This window comes from Rhipicephalus microplus, chromosome 8 (assembly GCF_043290135.1).
Source record: "Rhipicephalus microplus isolate Deutch F79 chromosome 8, USDA_Rmic, whole genome shotgun sequence".
Classification (NCBI taxonomy): Eukaryota; Metazoa; Arthropoda; class Arachnida; order Ixodida; family Ixodidae; genus Rhipicephalus; species Rhipicephalus microplus.
Window position 1 is genome coordinate 12,011,273 of NC_134707.1, and position 15,739 is coordinate 12,027,011.

Consider the following 15,739-nt stretch of genomic DNA (forward strand, 5'->3'; position numbering starts at 1 on the left):
CAGGTCACCGCTGAGAGTTGTTGGCACACGTTCTTGAGCAACATAAAAATGTGGCTGGGCAGATCCGTGTTTGCTTGTAGCTTTTAGTTTCTTATTGCTTTTTTGCCCCCCCCCCCAAAAAAAACGTGTTAAACCACGTGTTGCTTGCTCTCGGTTGCGTGCTTGTAACTGCTTTCAGTTCCTTGAGTGAAATCACTGAACAGTTCACTCCGGAGTTCAAGTTGCAGAGCACTGGATTGCCACCAATCTCAATCTCGGCCTTGTAAACTCCACTCGTTTGCATGTAGATTTGCGAGACAGCATGAAAAAAGTAGTTTTCTTCACATTCAAGACTGTCAACGTTTCGGGTGTTCGTCGGTGTCGCGTTCCTCTTGCTGCACTTCTATGACCAACAGACATTCGCAAATTGGTTGTGTTTTCCGCACTGCATGCTTGCATTTCTAGCCTTCTGCGGGGCAGGACTGGAACACGTATCCACATTTTGTGCATGCTTTGTCGTTTCGGATCAGGTTGAACTGTTCATAGCAGTCCGGGTGTTTGTCAGCGTTGATGTGACTTCCTTGGGTCATTCTCAATCTTTGTGATTTGCTCCTTGCTTCGCTCTCTCGTGCGACAAATTTCGACGTGCTTGCGAAAATCTGGGTTGTCGTTGATTAACTGGCTCTGTAGACGTTTGCCTTTTTCTCTTAAGATGATGCGACTCTTCATTATTCTCTCTTCAAGGGGCGGCGCATACTCGCCGTTGCAAACGAGCGGTCGGAGTTCAGTGAATCATTCAACGAAATGCCCTCCCAACGTCTTCTGATTGATTGATTGATTTGTGGGGTTTAACGTCCTAAAACCACTATGATTATGAGAGACGCCGTAGTAGAGGGCTCCGGAAATTTCGACTACCTGGGGTTCTTTAACGTGCACCCAAATCTGAGCACACGGGCCTACAACATTTCCGCCTCCAGCGGAAACTTCCAACGTCTTCACTCGTGCCGAAAACAAAGCCGTGGGGCGCGAGGCTGACAACGGGCTTGCACCGTTCTTCAAACTTCTTTAGCAGCTTGTCTACGTTGTTTCGGTCCGCTTCGGATTCAGAGTTGAACTTGCGGTAGATCATCCGCCCTCCTCCAATTATGACAAGAATTGTTGCCGCTTTAACTTCGTTTGGCCTACCGGAGAGTGCAGCCACCGTGGCGTAGAGCTTGTAGTCACTCTCCCAAAGTCTTCATGCTACCCAAAGATCTTGCATCGAATCCAGGAGATTCTGTGCTGGGAGCAAAAACGTTTCCTACTGCTGCTGTAGTCATGGCAAGGCTGCACGGATGCGTAGCTGTCTTGCAAAGGCTTCTCGTAAGGCCAACAAAACTAGGTCTACTTCGTACTTCGTCGAGGCGTCTGATGCCATGTGGGACGCTGTACGAGCTAAAGCGCAGACAGCAGGATGCATTGATGACTGACAACAAAAGAGCATTTATTCAATCAGTATATAACCGAGGAAGAGAAATGGCTCTAGCGATGTCGGTGATGCACTCAGCGATGCCATAGGCCACAGTTGCGATGGCATCGTGGGCGAGCAGGACTGCCACACACAAACCTACACTGACGAAATACGCGGGCAGGATAACGAGAACCACAAGAAGTGCCGCAGCTTTTGCAACTCCCATTGTATCCTTCGGGTCGACGGCAGAGGCTGACGAAGTCTAAAATGAGGATGATGTGGTCTCCGAACTCGTAGAGAAGGCGAACGCACTCAACGCAGGCTGCAGGGTGGATTCTGGTGTTGCTTTGCCGCCACTGGAGACAGAATCACGGAAGGATTGGCTCTTCACGACTGCTGCACTGCTCTGCTTGTCAGTGTTGCTGACAGCGCTGCTGGCTTTCTCCAACGCTTGGCAGCGCGTCACAGGACCATCCGAGGAGACGAGGATGACAGCAGCCTTGCGTTGAATCTGCCAGGTAGGACAGCGTGACTCTTTCGCTGAATGTTTTCCGCTATAGTTAAAGCAGCTAGGGTGCTCTGAAGGGCATGGTCCGTTAGGGTGGCTGCCGCCGCTCCGGAGGCAGCACTCGGTGTGAGAGCAGGTTTTATGTAAGGAGCAGGAGAGCTCCTTAAGTCGGGGGTCGTGCGTCCGCGATGTATGTAGTAGTAGTAGTAGTAGTAGTAGTAGTAGTAGTAGTAGTAGTAGTAGTAGTAGTAGTAGTAGTAGTAGTAGTAGTAGTAGTAGATAGTTACCTCCGCGGCAGGACAAGAGGAGCGGCTCGCACATACTCTTTACTCTTTTAGGGGCTAAGCTCCTGAATCCGTGGGTCGTGTGTCTGCGATGTATGTAGTAGTAGTAGTAGTAGTAGTAGTAGTAGTAGTAGTAGTAGTAGTAGTAGTAGTAGTAGTAGTATTAGTAGTAGTAGCAGTAGTAGTAGTAGTAGTGCGTCGTAGTAATAGGTAGCCTCCTCCACGGCTGGACTAGAGGAGTGGCATGCTTTCACTCATTTGAGTTGAGGAAGAAGCCAGCGCACGTTAATCATAAATAAAAAGATAGTTGTTTCTGATGAAATGACCTACAGAGACGAGTATCGGTGACTTAATCTCCAATAAAGTTTGCCTTGAATTTGATGCTTACTAAAAAAAACTAGTAACTGAAGGACGCGCTTCGACCACTATCTGACCAGAAAAAGTTGCCACGTTAAACTCGTTGAGCGTAACTTCCTTGATTTTAGCAAGGTTCAGAGAGGGTTGGGCCACAGTGCCATGAACTAGCAGTGGTGAAAGGTGGAAACTAGATACGAAGCGCTGGCCGTAAGAGAGTACGCGCGATGTTATTCCTCTAGTCCGGTCGTGCCACCTCTCATTTAGTCTTTGGAACGTGCGCTGGATGGTGGTGCTTGATATGATCAATATATGATGAAAGGATGCGAGGTTGCAGTATTTGGAGTGTTCACTAGATGGACGGATGGATTGGCGGACGCACGGATGGACAGAGAGACAGATGCATGGACGGATGGACAGACGCGCAGATGAACGCATCAATGAACGGAGGCACGGATGAATGTACGGATGTACGTACGGATGGATTGACGCACAGACAGACGGAATTTGCTAGCCTTGCTTTGTAAAAGTTCGAACATGTATCTATCATTGCTTCGGCCTTTTGGCGAAACTGACTTTTTTGAGGGATACATTATATCAGATTTTAAAATGTTAACTGCCACTCCTAAGTCATATACTACAAATTGCTGATATAGTATTCATTGATTCGCCCGCGCGGTGCTGCTTCGGTTTGCAACCTGCACTACGAAGTGGAAAGAGGATACGTGAACGAGAAAAACTGGGAATCGACCCGAAATGTACGGAAGCGTGTTTCAGTTCTTGTAACACGAGACCTGGCGAGGTTCGAATCATCTTGTGTTGGGAGCCAGATTTTTTTGATGAGGCACTGGTGGTGCCACGCCTGAAACCGAGCATGTAGAAAAGTGTTTCCGCTCCCTTTACGTTGACGGCTATTTATTGGGATACCTGCTGCCTTCTACACCTTTAGAAGACTAGTGGCGAGTAGTGCAACTTACACAATGTTTGTGGCGCGTACCTCTTTATGACAGACCATGACGGCATGAAAAACCGTGACATTTGACGCCCATAAGTTGGGTCCCTGAAGTGTTTGGCAGCTATAAAAAAGCTGTCATACAAAATGTCATTGTTCTTTTTTGATGCTTCAACAAGCGACTTCAGCTAATAGTCGTCATGTGCTTATGCAAATGTGTGCAGGCGCTTGACCAAGAAAGCAATCGAAACTGCCATTTGCGAAGTGGCCACGCTCTATTCTAAACGTAATTTAGAATAACGGCCATGAGAATACTTTTCTGATATGACATACCTCTGAAAACGTGCGTGGACAAATTTTCAGCGACAACATATCTACTTGAGTATTTCGAGTGCGGAAGAAGGAACAACAAAATGCACCATGAATGGTTTGTATATGTGGCGAAGGCAGTTTTACAGGTACAGACCACTGCCCTAGAAAGGCCTGAGAGGCGAATGTGCAGCTGCTGTTCCGCTGCCGAAAATGGGGTGCGCACGGCGTTCCTCTGCAAATCTTCATTTATTACGGTCATTTCATGCCAAGTATTTGGTTACGTTATATTGCTAAGCCTGTTTCACATGCGAGCGATTTTGCTTCAAGAGCGGAGCGGCAGCCGCCGCGCAAGGCTAAAACAGGTGTTCTTCTTGTCTCTGTGTCGTCGTTTTGTTCTCGCGCTATAACTATCGTCGCGGCGACTAGACGCCCTTGTGAAATTCGCCCGAGTTGGAAAAATTCGCTAGCGGCACAAGCGGCAGAGCGACCAGTGACGTCGTTTGACACCTGATGACGGGGGTGGAGTCGAGAAGTTGACGCGCGCGCTGCGAGGAACTGGTTCCACAGAACAACTCGCTCCGACTGAGTAGCAGACGACATCCGTCCTCTCCCCGGCTCACAAATGTTTCGCACTGCTTTCAACAAGTCGCTGATAGAAGTTGTGAAACGATCTCTTTTTTGGGACGTCAAGATGGAGGATTTCCGCAAGAACCATAAGAAGAGCATTCTTTGGGAAGAAATTTCCGAACTCGCATACTTCCATAAAGCAAACGTCGCAGCTTGAACTGGCCATGTTCACTGGTGAAGTCGAAGTGCAGCTGTTTTCCTTTCGTTGCTCTCGACGATGCTTTCGCGGTAGTGACAATCGCGTGCGGTGCTTTTTTTTAATAACAACATTATACATTATTTTTATTTCAATAACATTATTATGTCGCAGCAATTGTTGCTGGTTTAACAAATGATGACATTTGTTGTCGCGGTGCATGGATGAAAGGCTTCACACGTACGAGAGAGCAAAGACGGCTGCTATGGTAGTCGACTTAAGAAGTAGCATTTTACACAGGTCACTGAAAAGGAATTTCGTGGTGTGACTCAACAAAGAAGGGGCGCGAAGCTTTTTGTCATGGTTCGTAGAAATAAGCCACTCATTAGGGGCCTTTGTTTTTGTTCTCCCCTTCAACAACACCTTGATTTCTCACTAATACACTGGCTGACTTGTCCGTGTCCTCTGCGACGCTTTTCTCGAAATGAGCAATTGCACCGCAGAGCGCTCAAGTTTGCAGGCTGTCGACAGGTCCTGCCACACTGGCCAGCTGCTCTCCGTGACATTCAGTGCAGGAATGGGCGGCTGGCTAGGCGAAAATAGATGTTCGGTCGCGAGCACAACATACACTGCGTAGATAACGACGAACAGCTGTTGATTTCAGGCACCAGGGCAGCAACACATGCCTGGAAACATGCATCTAAATTACATGGTCGAATGCTACCAATTGAATGTCGCTATGTCCCGGCGGCAAAGGTGTGTTGTGTGAAATGATGTGATACTTCGGCTTTCCTGCTCACCACCTCAGCATTTATAGACGCAAATGCAAGCTAAAACAAGAATTGCTGCGTAGTCTCTTACCTGCGCCACGCACAAGTGTATATAAAGCAGTCAAAGAACCGGGACAATGAGCGTATCACGTATATTATGCTACCTGCCGTTGATGAAACTCTTCATCCTGGAGTGCTTTACTGAACTATTGAAAAATCTAAGAGGCTTACTCTTTAGGGTGGAAGCATACGAATTTGAGCGCCACAACAGATGTACACCATTCGGAAAACCCCAATGAAGGATGGGTTCGCATGAGCCAAAGGGCGACCACAAACACTTCCGAAGCTTACTACTTAAAGTTTTTATAAAAACTCTTATTTTGACTCGAGCGAACAGGTACAAAAATTTACCTATAAATTTTGCGAGTTGTGTATACTGGGCTGACAGAAACCTCGTTCAGTGTCCCAATGTTAAATCGCTGAAAGCAAAAGCAATGATTCGGAGAAACTTGGGAAGTGCTGCGCAAAACGCGCTCGCAGTTTTTAAGCATTCACCTAACTTGAACAGCTGTAACATAAAACCATACAAGCAAACTCTTTTTTTTTGCTTCTCCATGGTCAGTTATATCAGTCACATGAGCGCGCAAGAAGAATCATACGTGAAAAATCCAGGACAAAACAAAAAGCAACTGCAAACGTTGCTTATTGGTTGTACAATACATGTTAAAACTAGTTCAATCAGTGTACAGACGCGTAAAAGTCGAGCGGTGATTGATGATGAACCTCGTAGCACAGGGGGGCCAAATGAAGGACACTCGGAGGAGAGCGCGGCTTTCAGATACCACTGAAAACAGCGGTTGACCGGCGCCTTCCGCGGACAGCACTGCCCGCTAGAGCGGCGGGCGTCGCGCAACAGCAGCGGTAGCAGCGGCGCATGTGAAACGAACGCGCGTCCGCGCGTCCTCCCGCCGCTCATCGCCGCGCCCGCCGCCGCTCGTTCGCTCGCATGTGAAGCAGGCTTTACGGTGCGCCTGTGCGTTCAGCGCTTGCGTGAGAGGCGATTCAGCCATCTTCTTTGGCTGCCGATCCTTTGTCGCCGTTACACATTAAACATATATCTCGCCCCATCACAATATCTTGATGGTACCTCCATGAGTCACCGTGACATGCGAGTCTCACGTTTTCCCAGCAATGCTCGGGCTTGATTTTTATGAAATTTCTTTTATACAAAATCCTTGCAGCTTACATATCTTTACCGCAGCCGTTTTTATATTATTGTGCCAGAAATATAGTTGAACCTACCGAGAATTACGAATATTGTAGATTTAATCAAAACATTCGCTCAACGCTGCAAGTTAATGTGCCACGTGCCACCTCGGGTTTTCCATGCTCAAGCAAGTACCATGGGCAAGCCTATTGCAAATGTCGTAGGAGAAAAAATTTCCCTAGATGCTTTTAGAGAGCTCATGACCTCAATGTGTGTCACGAAATCATTTCTGCGGAGGGTCATTAAAAAATAAAGAAGTTCTTTGTGCTCTTTGTTTGTCCTCTCCTTCGGTGAATCAGCATTTAATTCCATGTCACCCACAAGGAACAGTAAAGATTAGGCAGAGATAAAACAGAACGACATAAAAAACTACGAATTGGGCACATTGGCACTCTAGAACAAGTCTTTTTTAAGGTTGCTTCTGCGACTGACAAGAGTCGTCTCAATCCATATTGTACATCGATAGAAAAGCAAAGTTATTTGGCAAATATCATGTACCGTGAGAATAAATGATGTGGGGAGCATGCATAATAAGTTTTGCTGTTAAGATATGTATAAACACAGTAAATATAAGTCGGAATTTTTTTTATCTATTTACGTATCTGAAATTAACAAAATGTGCGAACTGGCTGTTGTCAGTTCCGTAGTGACGCCGCCACTAACTTGTGCACTACCGTTACAAGCATAGGTAGGCTTAATAGCCGTGATGCATAGGTCCGTGATGCGAGGCAGCGCTTAGCGACTTACAATCAGCAGTTCGTAACTACGCATGATGGTGCACTTCCCCCAACGTTCTCCAGATCCAGAGAAAGGCTGCTGAACAACAGTTCAATTTAACCACGATCCCATCATTCTCTGCACACGTCGCCAGATAGATACATAGAGACGCACACGTATATATATATATATATATATATATATATATATATATATATATATATATATATATATATATATATATATATATATATATATATATATATATATGCGGTAGAAAAAGAGGTCGTGCGAAAACACAAGTTTTACTAACGTTTCGACCTGCCTTCGACCTGCCGAAACGTTAGTAAAACTTGTGTTTTCGCACGTTTGTCGACCTTTTTTCTACCGCATTTTCCACCGGATCCATTGAACTTCACCCCACCATATATATATATATATATATATATATATATATATATATATATATATATATATATATATCCTGCAGTAGGCAAAGGAATGCTTCGCATTTAATGAGAGTTTACAAACTTTGAATCTAGTACAATAGGGTAGACATGGGCTTGTTGGTGAAGCACGGTGAATTCTCCTGAGTCTGAAACAGGAGGGTTCTCCTTTCCTGCGCTAGTTTCGTAGTTTGCGCTGTGTGTTTCGTAATGCTGAATCTATCTCTGGAGTAATTTTCGATGTTCGGAGCCGTCTCTCCGAAATTGGTGATCTTCAGGACAGAACTTTAATGTATGTTCACGTCTCTGAAAATATGTCTTATTAGCTTACTAAGGAGTATTCGCCCTCCGATTACAGCGTTTCATATCCGGTTAACATCACTGCAAAGACAACTGGCGAGCATAAAGAACCAAACGATGCAGTGTATGAAGAACTTCCAGGTAAGACCTTGCCCCCAAATACGCCTTAATATTATTTGGTAAACAAGTGAAAGTATGTAGGTAGGCATAAAACTTTGGCTTTAGAAACATTGAAGATTGTAGTGTATTACCTGGTACCTTTCAATTACTTAAACATTCTTTAATTTACGGCCTCATATTTTCCTCAAAGTATTGCACGGCCATTTCGCACATCATCACTTCCTTACTATTGAGTAATCAGATATTTCATGTGTTAAAATGCCAGTTTTGTCGTTTTGTTTTCATTTTGTATGCACTGTTAACCGCTCTCTCTTGCAATGACTCAGTTATGAGGGTAGAACAAAATGAGAAGATATGAACTTTCTTTTTTTTTTTTTGCCCAAAATTTTATGCGATGGAACTCCAACTTGCTTTGTATTTAGCTATGCTACTACAAGTGGTCTTGAAATGGGGCTACCGGATCTCGTAGATGAAGTGTTTGTTTATTTATTTGTAGACAGAGTCATTATTATTTTTATTTCGTTATCAGTGTATTCTACTATAAGTCTTTTAATGACGTGGGACTTGAGTTTTCCCAAACGTGTGGTGCCACCTTTTGGAAGTAGTACAACGTTTGACTTTGTTGAGCAGTTTTCTGTGGAACCAGATGCAACTAGCGAGTGCTACACAAAGATTTAGATATTATGTATTCAATATTCAGAAATAGAGCTTAGAACTCCTCTCCACTAGTTAAACGTGCCAGTGAACCACTGAACCACCATGAAGTGTTTGTTGGACCATCTTGCTTAGTTGAGCGTGGATTTGGTTAATGAAATAACTCAGGACGGCAGCTGTTTGGAATAAATCCAGTTGGAGGCGAGCCTTCTTTCGGTCCTGTGTTCTGTTCTTAACCAAATCCGCGCTCCCCTAAGCAAAATGTCAAAAAAAAACTAGCCCAAAAACGGACCATATTATAGCACCTTTCGCGACAAATGCGGCGAAAACAACAGCAGACGTGACAACTCTGCGCGCTATGATAAACGCCGCAATCGTCGTAACTGTTTTCTCGAAGATTGTCACGAGTATGAAGGACTGAATAACAAGATTAAGTTTTAGCAATCTACTTGGCTTTTGTACGGGATAGGGAGGCGAGATAGTTAGATACGGATTGTTGAAAACGTGTTGCGTAAGCGAATTACTTCCATTCTCGCTAACCCGGCACTTGAGAAAGTGTCATAATGTGGCTTTCGCTTTATAGTTTCGAGTAGCCCTTACAGAGAACCTAGGTAACCATGACCATAAAACTCAGCAGAGTCTTTGACTATAGTGTGCGTCGTGTAAATGATGTGAGCGCTAGAGGCACATTTAATACGCGCGATAAACATCAAACATCGCGTGCATCATGTCGTTCCGTTGTCCTATATAATTGTTCGTCACCACGCAATATCGTGCCCTTACGTTTTCAGTGCTCCAGCTTCATTTCTGGACTATCAATTGCTAACACGTGCGTCAGACAAGTGAATCACAAAATCTCGGTAATAACTGATTTTGGCTTGTTTTACTTCTAGCTTCCACAATGGCTGGAGGTAATATAGGAGGTCACGCTTTTTTTTTTTTGGTCCTTGCTTCTATCAAGTGGACACTATTCATTCCAATTTGCAGTGAATACAAATGGAAAAGAACCATCATCAGAATTTTCGGTGGGGGGCAATAAAACACTCCCACGCACAGTAAACGACAGTCAAAGGGAGAACGCATGCAAGTAAAAAGGTGAAAATCGCGGGGCTCATTCGCATTTGTTGAAGTGATCATCGAAACCACTGGTTGCAAAGATCGTAGCTCACTAAATTTGTTGTGTATCAACTTTATCCCTTTTATTTTACGTATACATCCAAATGTGCTGTTCGCTTCCCAGACTGTTGGACAATACTTTAGTCTTGTGCATATTAATTTTCAGGCCTACTCTACTGCTTTCCGTGTTCAGTAATCATCAGCTGTAATTCGTCCCCCAAGTTACTCATCCAGGCGATGTCATAAACGAAACACAGGTTATAGGATGGAAAGGTGGGCTAGTTAGTAATTTATGATGGTAATTCATCGGTTGTTAGTTGAGCGCCTGTGCTGTGTGCCTTCTCTTTGCTTCGTGTTTGTGTTACTCCCGCGCTCCCAGTTCTCTGAACAATCATGAATCACAGGTTAATAACATACTCTCTATTATTTTTATCCCTAGCTCTTCCCAATTTAGTTCCATAAAAACCTCCTGTAAACACAGGGTTAATAGCATTAGAGCGATCATGTCTCTCTGTCTTACCCCATTCTTTATTGGGATTCTGTCGCTTTCTTTACGGAAAACTATGGTGCCTGTGGATCAAGTGTACATTTCTTCCAGTATGTTTATGTAAGGTTCGTTGATGCCCTCAATTCTTAATGCCTGCATTACTGCATAGGTGGAGAGACACTAGAAGTTGTGAAAGCATGTCTACTTAAGGCAGGAAGTAACCGCGGAGCCGAACAATGAGAGTGAAATAACTAGTAGAATAAGGATAGGGTGGATCACATTCAGCAAACATTCTCAAATAATGAATGGTAATCTGCCACTAACCCTCAAGAAGGAGGTATATAACAGCTGCGTCTTGCCAGGAGTTACCTACGGAGCACGAACCTTGAGGCTGACAAAGACGGTTCAGCTTAAATTGAAGACGACGCAGCGAGGGACGGAAAGAAATGTGATAGAAGCAGCCTTATGAGACAAGAAGAGAGCAGAGTGGGTCAGGCGACAAACCGGGGTTAAAGATATTATAGTTGAAATCAAAAATAAATGAACGGAAGAAAGAGAATGCATGTAGCACGTAGACATAATAACGACTAGTCATTAGGGGAACTGACTGGATTCCAAGAGAAGACAAACGCACGAAAGGCAGAGGGAATGGTAGGTCGGTCGATGAGACCAAAAAGTTCGCATGTATCACGTGGTAGCAGAAAGCACGAGACCGGGATCATTGGCGGATCATGGGAGAGGCCTTTGCCTTGCAGCGGGTTTAGGCAGGCAGATGATGATTATAATTATGATGGTGAGGATACATTCAAATGAACATTTAGGTCTCACAGAACGAACATCGTTGGACTTGCCTCAAATGCGACATCGTAGGGCGCTCAGTTGCCGTATTGTGTTCAAGCACATTGAAATACTTGAAACTACATTTTGCCTTGCTGCCGCAGCTTGCTCCGAGGACTTGCGCATACTTTCCTAGTTCATTTATTGGCGAAAAAAGCCTCCCAAGTCATTTATTTTCACAAACCATACCTTGACATGTACTTCGGTACTTTTCGGTAATTTTTCTGAAGGGAGCCGATTCAGTCTCTACCAATGGCAAGTTGTCTCCCCCTCTTCCCCATTTTTTCTTAACATCGATATCATTATTAATACATAAATGGAGTCAGAACACATCTAAGAATGGCCCCAATACACCAGAAAACAGTGAGGTCAGTGTGCGCCACCATATTTAGGAAGCAACACCTTGAACTACCATGGTAGCAGACGCCCCACAATTAAAACGCGAAACTTCCCAACCCGAGTCCGGCTGTAGGCATGTTTCGCGCTTTTTCACTCCTACAAAGATCTCACTCCTAGAAGAGACTATCCTCGACCCTCCGGAATGTCTATAGTTCATGCATTCTAGTCTGACGAAGCAACTATATCAGGTACGTACTCTCACGATAGAAAGAATCGGAAACAGCTGAAAACGTGGCTTTAGACTCTATGGAACTGCGAAATGCCTTGAATGTCACTTGACAAAAATTGTGCTTTCAGCCGGCTTCATTGTGGTGCTAGAAACCTGCTCCGGAGCTCAGGAAATGCATGCGTTCACCGTATGCCAGTATTACCTGTCACTCGGGACACACACGGTGCGAGAGTGCCAGCCAAAGCACGAGATAATAGTATTACGGTGAAGCCGACTGAAAGCACCGATTCGCCTAGCGACACTCATAGCATGTTAGAGATTGAATGAGTCAAAAGCCACGGTTTCCCCTGTCAACGTTTCTTTGTATTACGATAGTACGCCAATACGTTAAATGTCAATGCACCCAGTGTGTGCATAGGCGCGTGAATTGTAATATCTCATATTAGTGGCATTTGGCCTGCGAAACCGTACGGCAATGATTTGGTGCAGCATTATACAGGCATACTGAACGGATATTACTGCTGCCAAGCGAAGAAGCTGTCGTCAAGATTGAATACACACAAGTGTACCTGTATACTTTTGCGGGGCTCGGATTTTTTCTGTTGAATGCAAGTATCCATTGGCAGCGGAGCTCAACGCTTTTCGTTTAGAATGGTAACCTGTGGAAGTTTAAAACACCGCACCGGCACACTTCCAGCTTTGTTGTCATCTTCACAGACAGTTCTTAGTAATATGTTCTTATAGCACTGATTCCTTGCACATCTGAAGACGGCGTAGTGGTGCCGAGAAGACTTATTGTAAGTGGGAGAGGCGTGAACAGGCACTTTTTCGAGTGTCAAAGTCAAAGAGACACCGCTTGCCATGCGAAGTTGGCGCAACAGCTACACGCCTTGGCAGTTCAGAATGAATAACCGCGAGAGTATGCACTGGGAGCTTAGGCGGTTGGGTTCATGATAGGCATGCTCTAGTCTATACATCTTTCGGGTTAAGCTTTTGTTTGTTGTTATTAAGGTGGTGTTTAAACATACAAAACGAGCTCTTAAAGCTCTCTTCTTTAATGAAAGCCATTTTGGAAAGTAATGACACTTCTTTCCTTGGAAATTTAGGTGAAGGACCAATAGATCACAAACTGATGGCGATGGACTACAGGCGCAGTTGCTTCATCTTTGCTGTAAATAGTTCAGAAAGATACGGTAAGTTCTTTTGATGTGATAGTAAGAAAGATCACGCAATATGTATTTCCTATAAAAAGAACCGTTTGAAGTATGAAACAGAGTGTACAATATAACAGCGCCGCCCCAGTATTCCATACAGATGCTTAGTCAGCGAAGCTAAAACTTGTGACCACAGGCGTTTGCAGAAGCCACTTTAGGAACACCGACCAAAAAAGCGGGCATAGGCTTCAGCAAGCGTGTTTCGGACATTGCCTCTTTGACTGTGCTCTGCTCGCCAGGCAGTTTTCTGCTCGACGGCATTCCTTGGGCGAGTTACGACGTGGAAGCGCGGTAAGGGCGGGGTAGAATTACCTCCTTTCAAGTCACTCTTTTCACTCTCGCGTACATATACTGGCCGAGAATATTCGCAATGTCCATGGCCGCCGTGCAATCCAACATGACTGCGGAGGGATGATCAACCCGTGAAGTGGCATAGAAAAAGATAGGACGCACGGACGTACTCCCTGTGCCGCTTTCCCCGTACCAACTCTTGATCGTCAAATGAACGTATATCGGACCAAAGAACTTTTCCAAACTATAGTAACTGCTGAATGTTCGCTACCTCATTTCTTGCCACATTGCGAAGAGTGGTGGCGTCAGCTGATCGTCCGTATATCAACGATGCTTTGCTTAATTTTGTGCATGCTACAGAAAACTGCGCAAACTGTAATTCACGTATAACCTGAACGCCACTCCGAGATCATTTGGGCCGAGCCTGCCTGCCTGCCTGCCTGCCTGCCTGCCACTACTACTACTACTACTACTACTACTACTACTACTACTACTACTACTACCACTACCACTACCACTACCACTACCACTACTACTACTACTACTACTACTGCTACTGCTACTGCTACTGCTACTGCTACTGCTGCTGCTGCTGCTGCTGCTGCTGCTGCTGCTGCTGCTGCTGCTGCTGCTGCTACTACTACTACTACTACTACTACTACTCACTTCGAACTCCCTGATTTGGTGTATTCCCGTGAGCTCCTAAAGCAAGACTACCTATTCAACGTTGCTTAATTTCTAATCTTGCTTGAAAAGCTGATCTCATACACAATACCGCATTGCCAAACGTCAGCCCAGGAACCATTACCCCTTTCCATATTCCTCTCACAACATCATACCTATTGTAATTCCTCAGTGCCCTATTTTTCATCACTGTTGCTTTCCTGTTATCTTTAGTCGTCACGTATATATCGTGTGCCCTTAGGTACTCGGTCCCATTGCTTATCCATACGCCCAGATATTTGTATTTATTTCATTTCATTTCATTTATCGTATTGTCACGATAAGTCACAAGTACTGGGGGATTTATTGAACGACCGGGTAGCTAGCTCTAGGACGATGCGTCAGTCGTGGCTGGCTCTCGAGCAGAGAAGAAGACACGCGATCTTCTTTTTCCTCCAGATTGAGAGGCGCTCTTGCGGTCGACCCACTACGTGCTGGTGGCATTATCCCCTCTTCCGAAAAGAAAAAAAAAACAAGTCCCAAAAAGAGGAAAGAAAAGTACATAGCATCACCGCGATGCTACAACATAGGCACGTGAAAAAGAAATTGGAAATTCGGAGTAAAGTAAAGATTGAAGAGCATGCCAAAATAAGAAACGTCAATGAACGAGAAAGCAAGTTCACACAAATAAACAAAAAAAAACACAAAGGATGCTGTACGGTCAAGGAAAAGTTACGAGCAACGCGCAATAAATGGTTTCATGCGCAACACATGAACGACGTCCGGCCTCAGCCGTGTCCTACTCCGTGCATGGGGTGTTGAGTCCGGAACCACTTCGTAGTTCACGTCACTGACGCGGCGTAACACTTTATATCGGCCAAAGTACCGGCTCAGCAACTTTTCACTAAGGCCACGGCGGCGGACGGGCGTCCACACCCAAACTTGATCTCCGGGGCTGTAAAACACTTCTCTGTGGCGGGTATTATAGCGTCGTGCGTCTGCCTGCTGTTGCTGGCCGATGTGCAGTCGCGCGAGCTGCCGGGCTTCCTCAGCACGCTCTGCGAATTCTTCGGCGTCAGTTGCCAACTAGTCTTCGTCTTGACACGGTAGCATGGAGTCTAGCATGGTCTGTACTTCGCGGCCGTAGAGAAGCCGAAATGGCGTGAATCGCGTGGTCTCTTGCACGGCGGTATTATACGCGAAGGTCACGTAAGGTAAGATCCGGTCCCATGTTTTGTGCTGTACGTCGATGTACATTGAGATCATGTCTGCGAGGGTCTTATTCAGTCGCTCGGTAAGTCCGTTGGTTTGCGGGTGGTACGCAGTTGTCCTTCGGTGTCTGGTGTTGCTCAGTTTGAAAACTTCGTCCGTAAGCTGCGCCGTGAATGCCGTCCCTCTGTCCGTTATTACACTGGAAGGAGCACCGTGTCGTAACACGATGTGGCGCATGAAAAATTGTGCTACCTCACAAGCCGTGGCTCGTGGGATCGCTTGGGTTTCAGCGTAGCGTGTCAAATAGTCGGTCGCGACGATCACCCATTTGTTGCTGTCCGCAGACAGGGGAAATGACCCGAGAATGTCCATGCCGACTTGGTCGAATGGCGTGCAAGGTGCTTCAATGGGCTGAAGCAAACCAGCTGGCTTAACAGATGGTTGCTTTCGGCGCTGACATTCCCGACAGCTCTTG

General features: G+C 45.4%; 2 protein-coding genes across 2 annotated transcripts in view; one reads left to right on the top strand and one right to left on the bottom strand.

The window, feature by feature from the left end:
* LOC142769297 (uncharacterized) overlaps nucleotides 1-15,739 on the bottom strand; it is a 215,092-nt gene that overhangs the window by 105,824 nt on the left and 93,529 nt on the right. The window lies entirely within an intron of this gene.
* Nucleotides 1-15,739, top strand: part of LOC119165710 (uncharacterized) — a 36,975-nt gene that overhangs the window by 12,724 nt on the left and 8,512 nt on the right. The window contains exons 3-4 of the mRNA XM_075871058.1: nucleotides 8,161-8,243; nucleotides 12,991-13,077. Coding sequence (XP_075727173.1) covers nucleotides 8,161-8,243; nucleotides 12,991-13,077 — 170 coding nt within the window. The remainder of the gene's footprint in view (nucleotides 1-8,160; nucleotides 8,244-12,990; nucleotides 13,078-15,739) is intronic.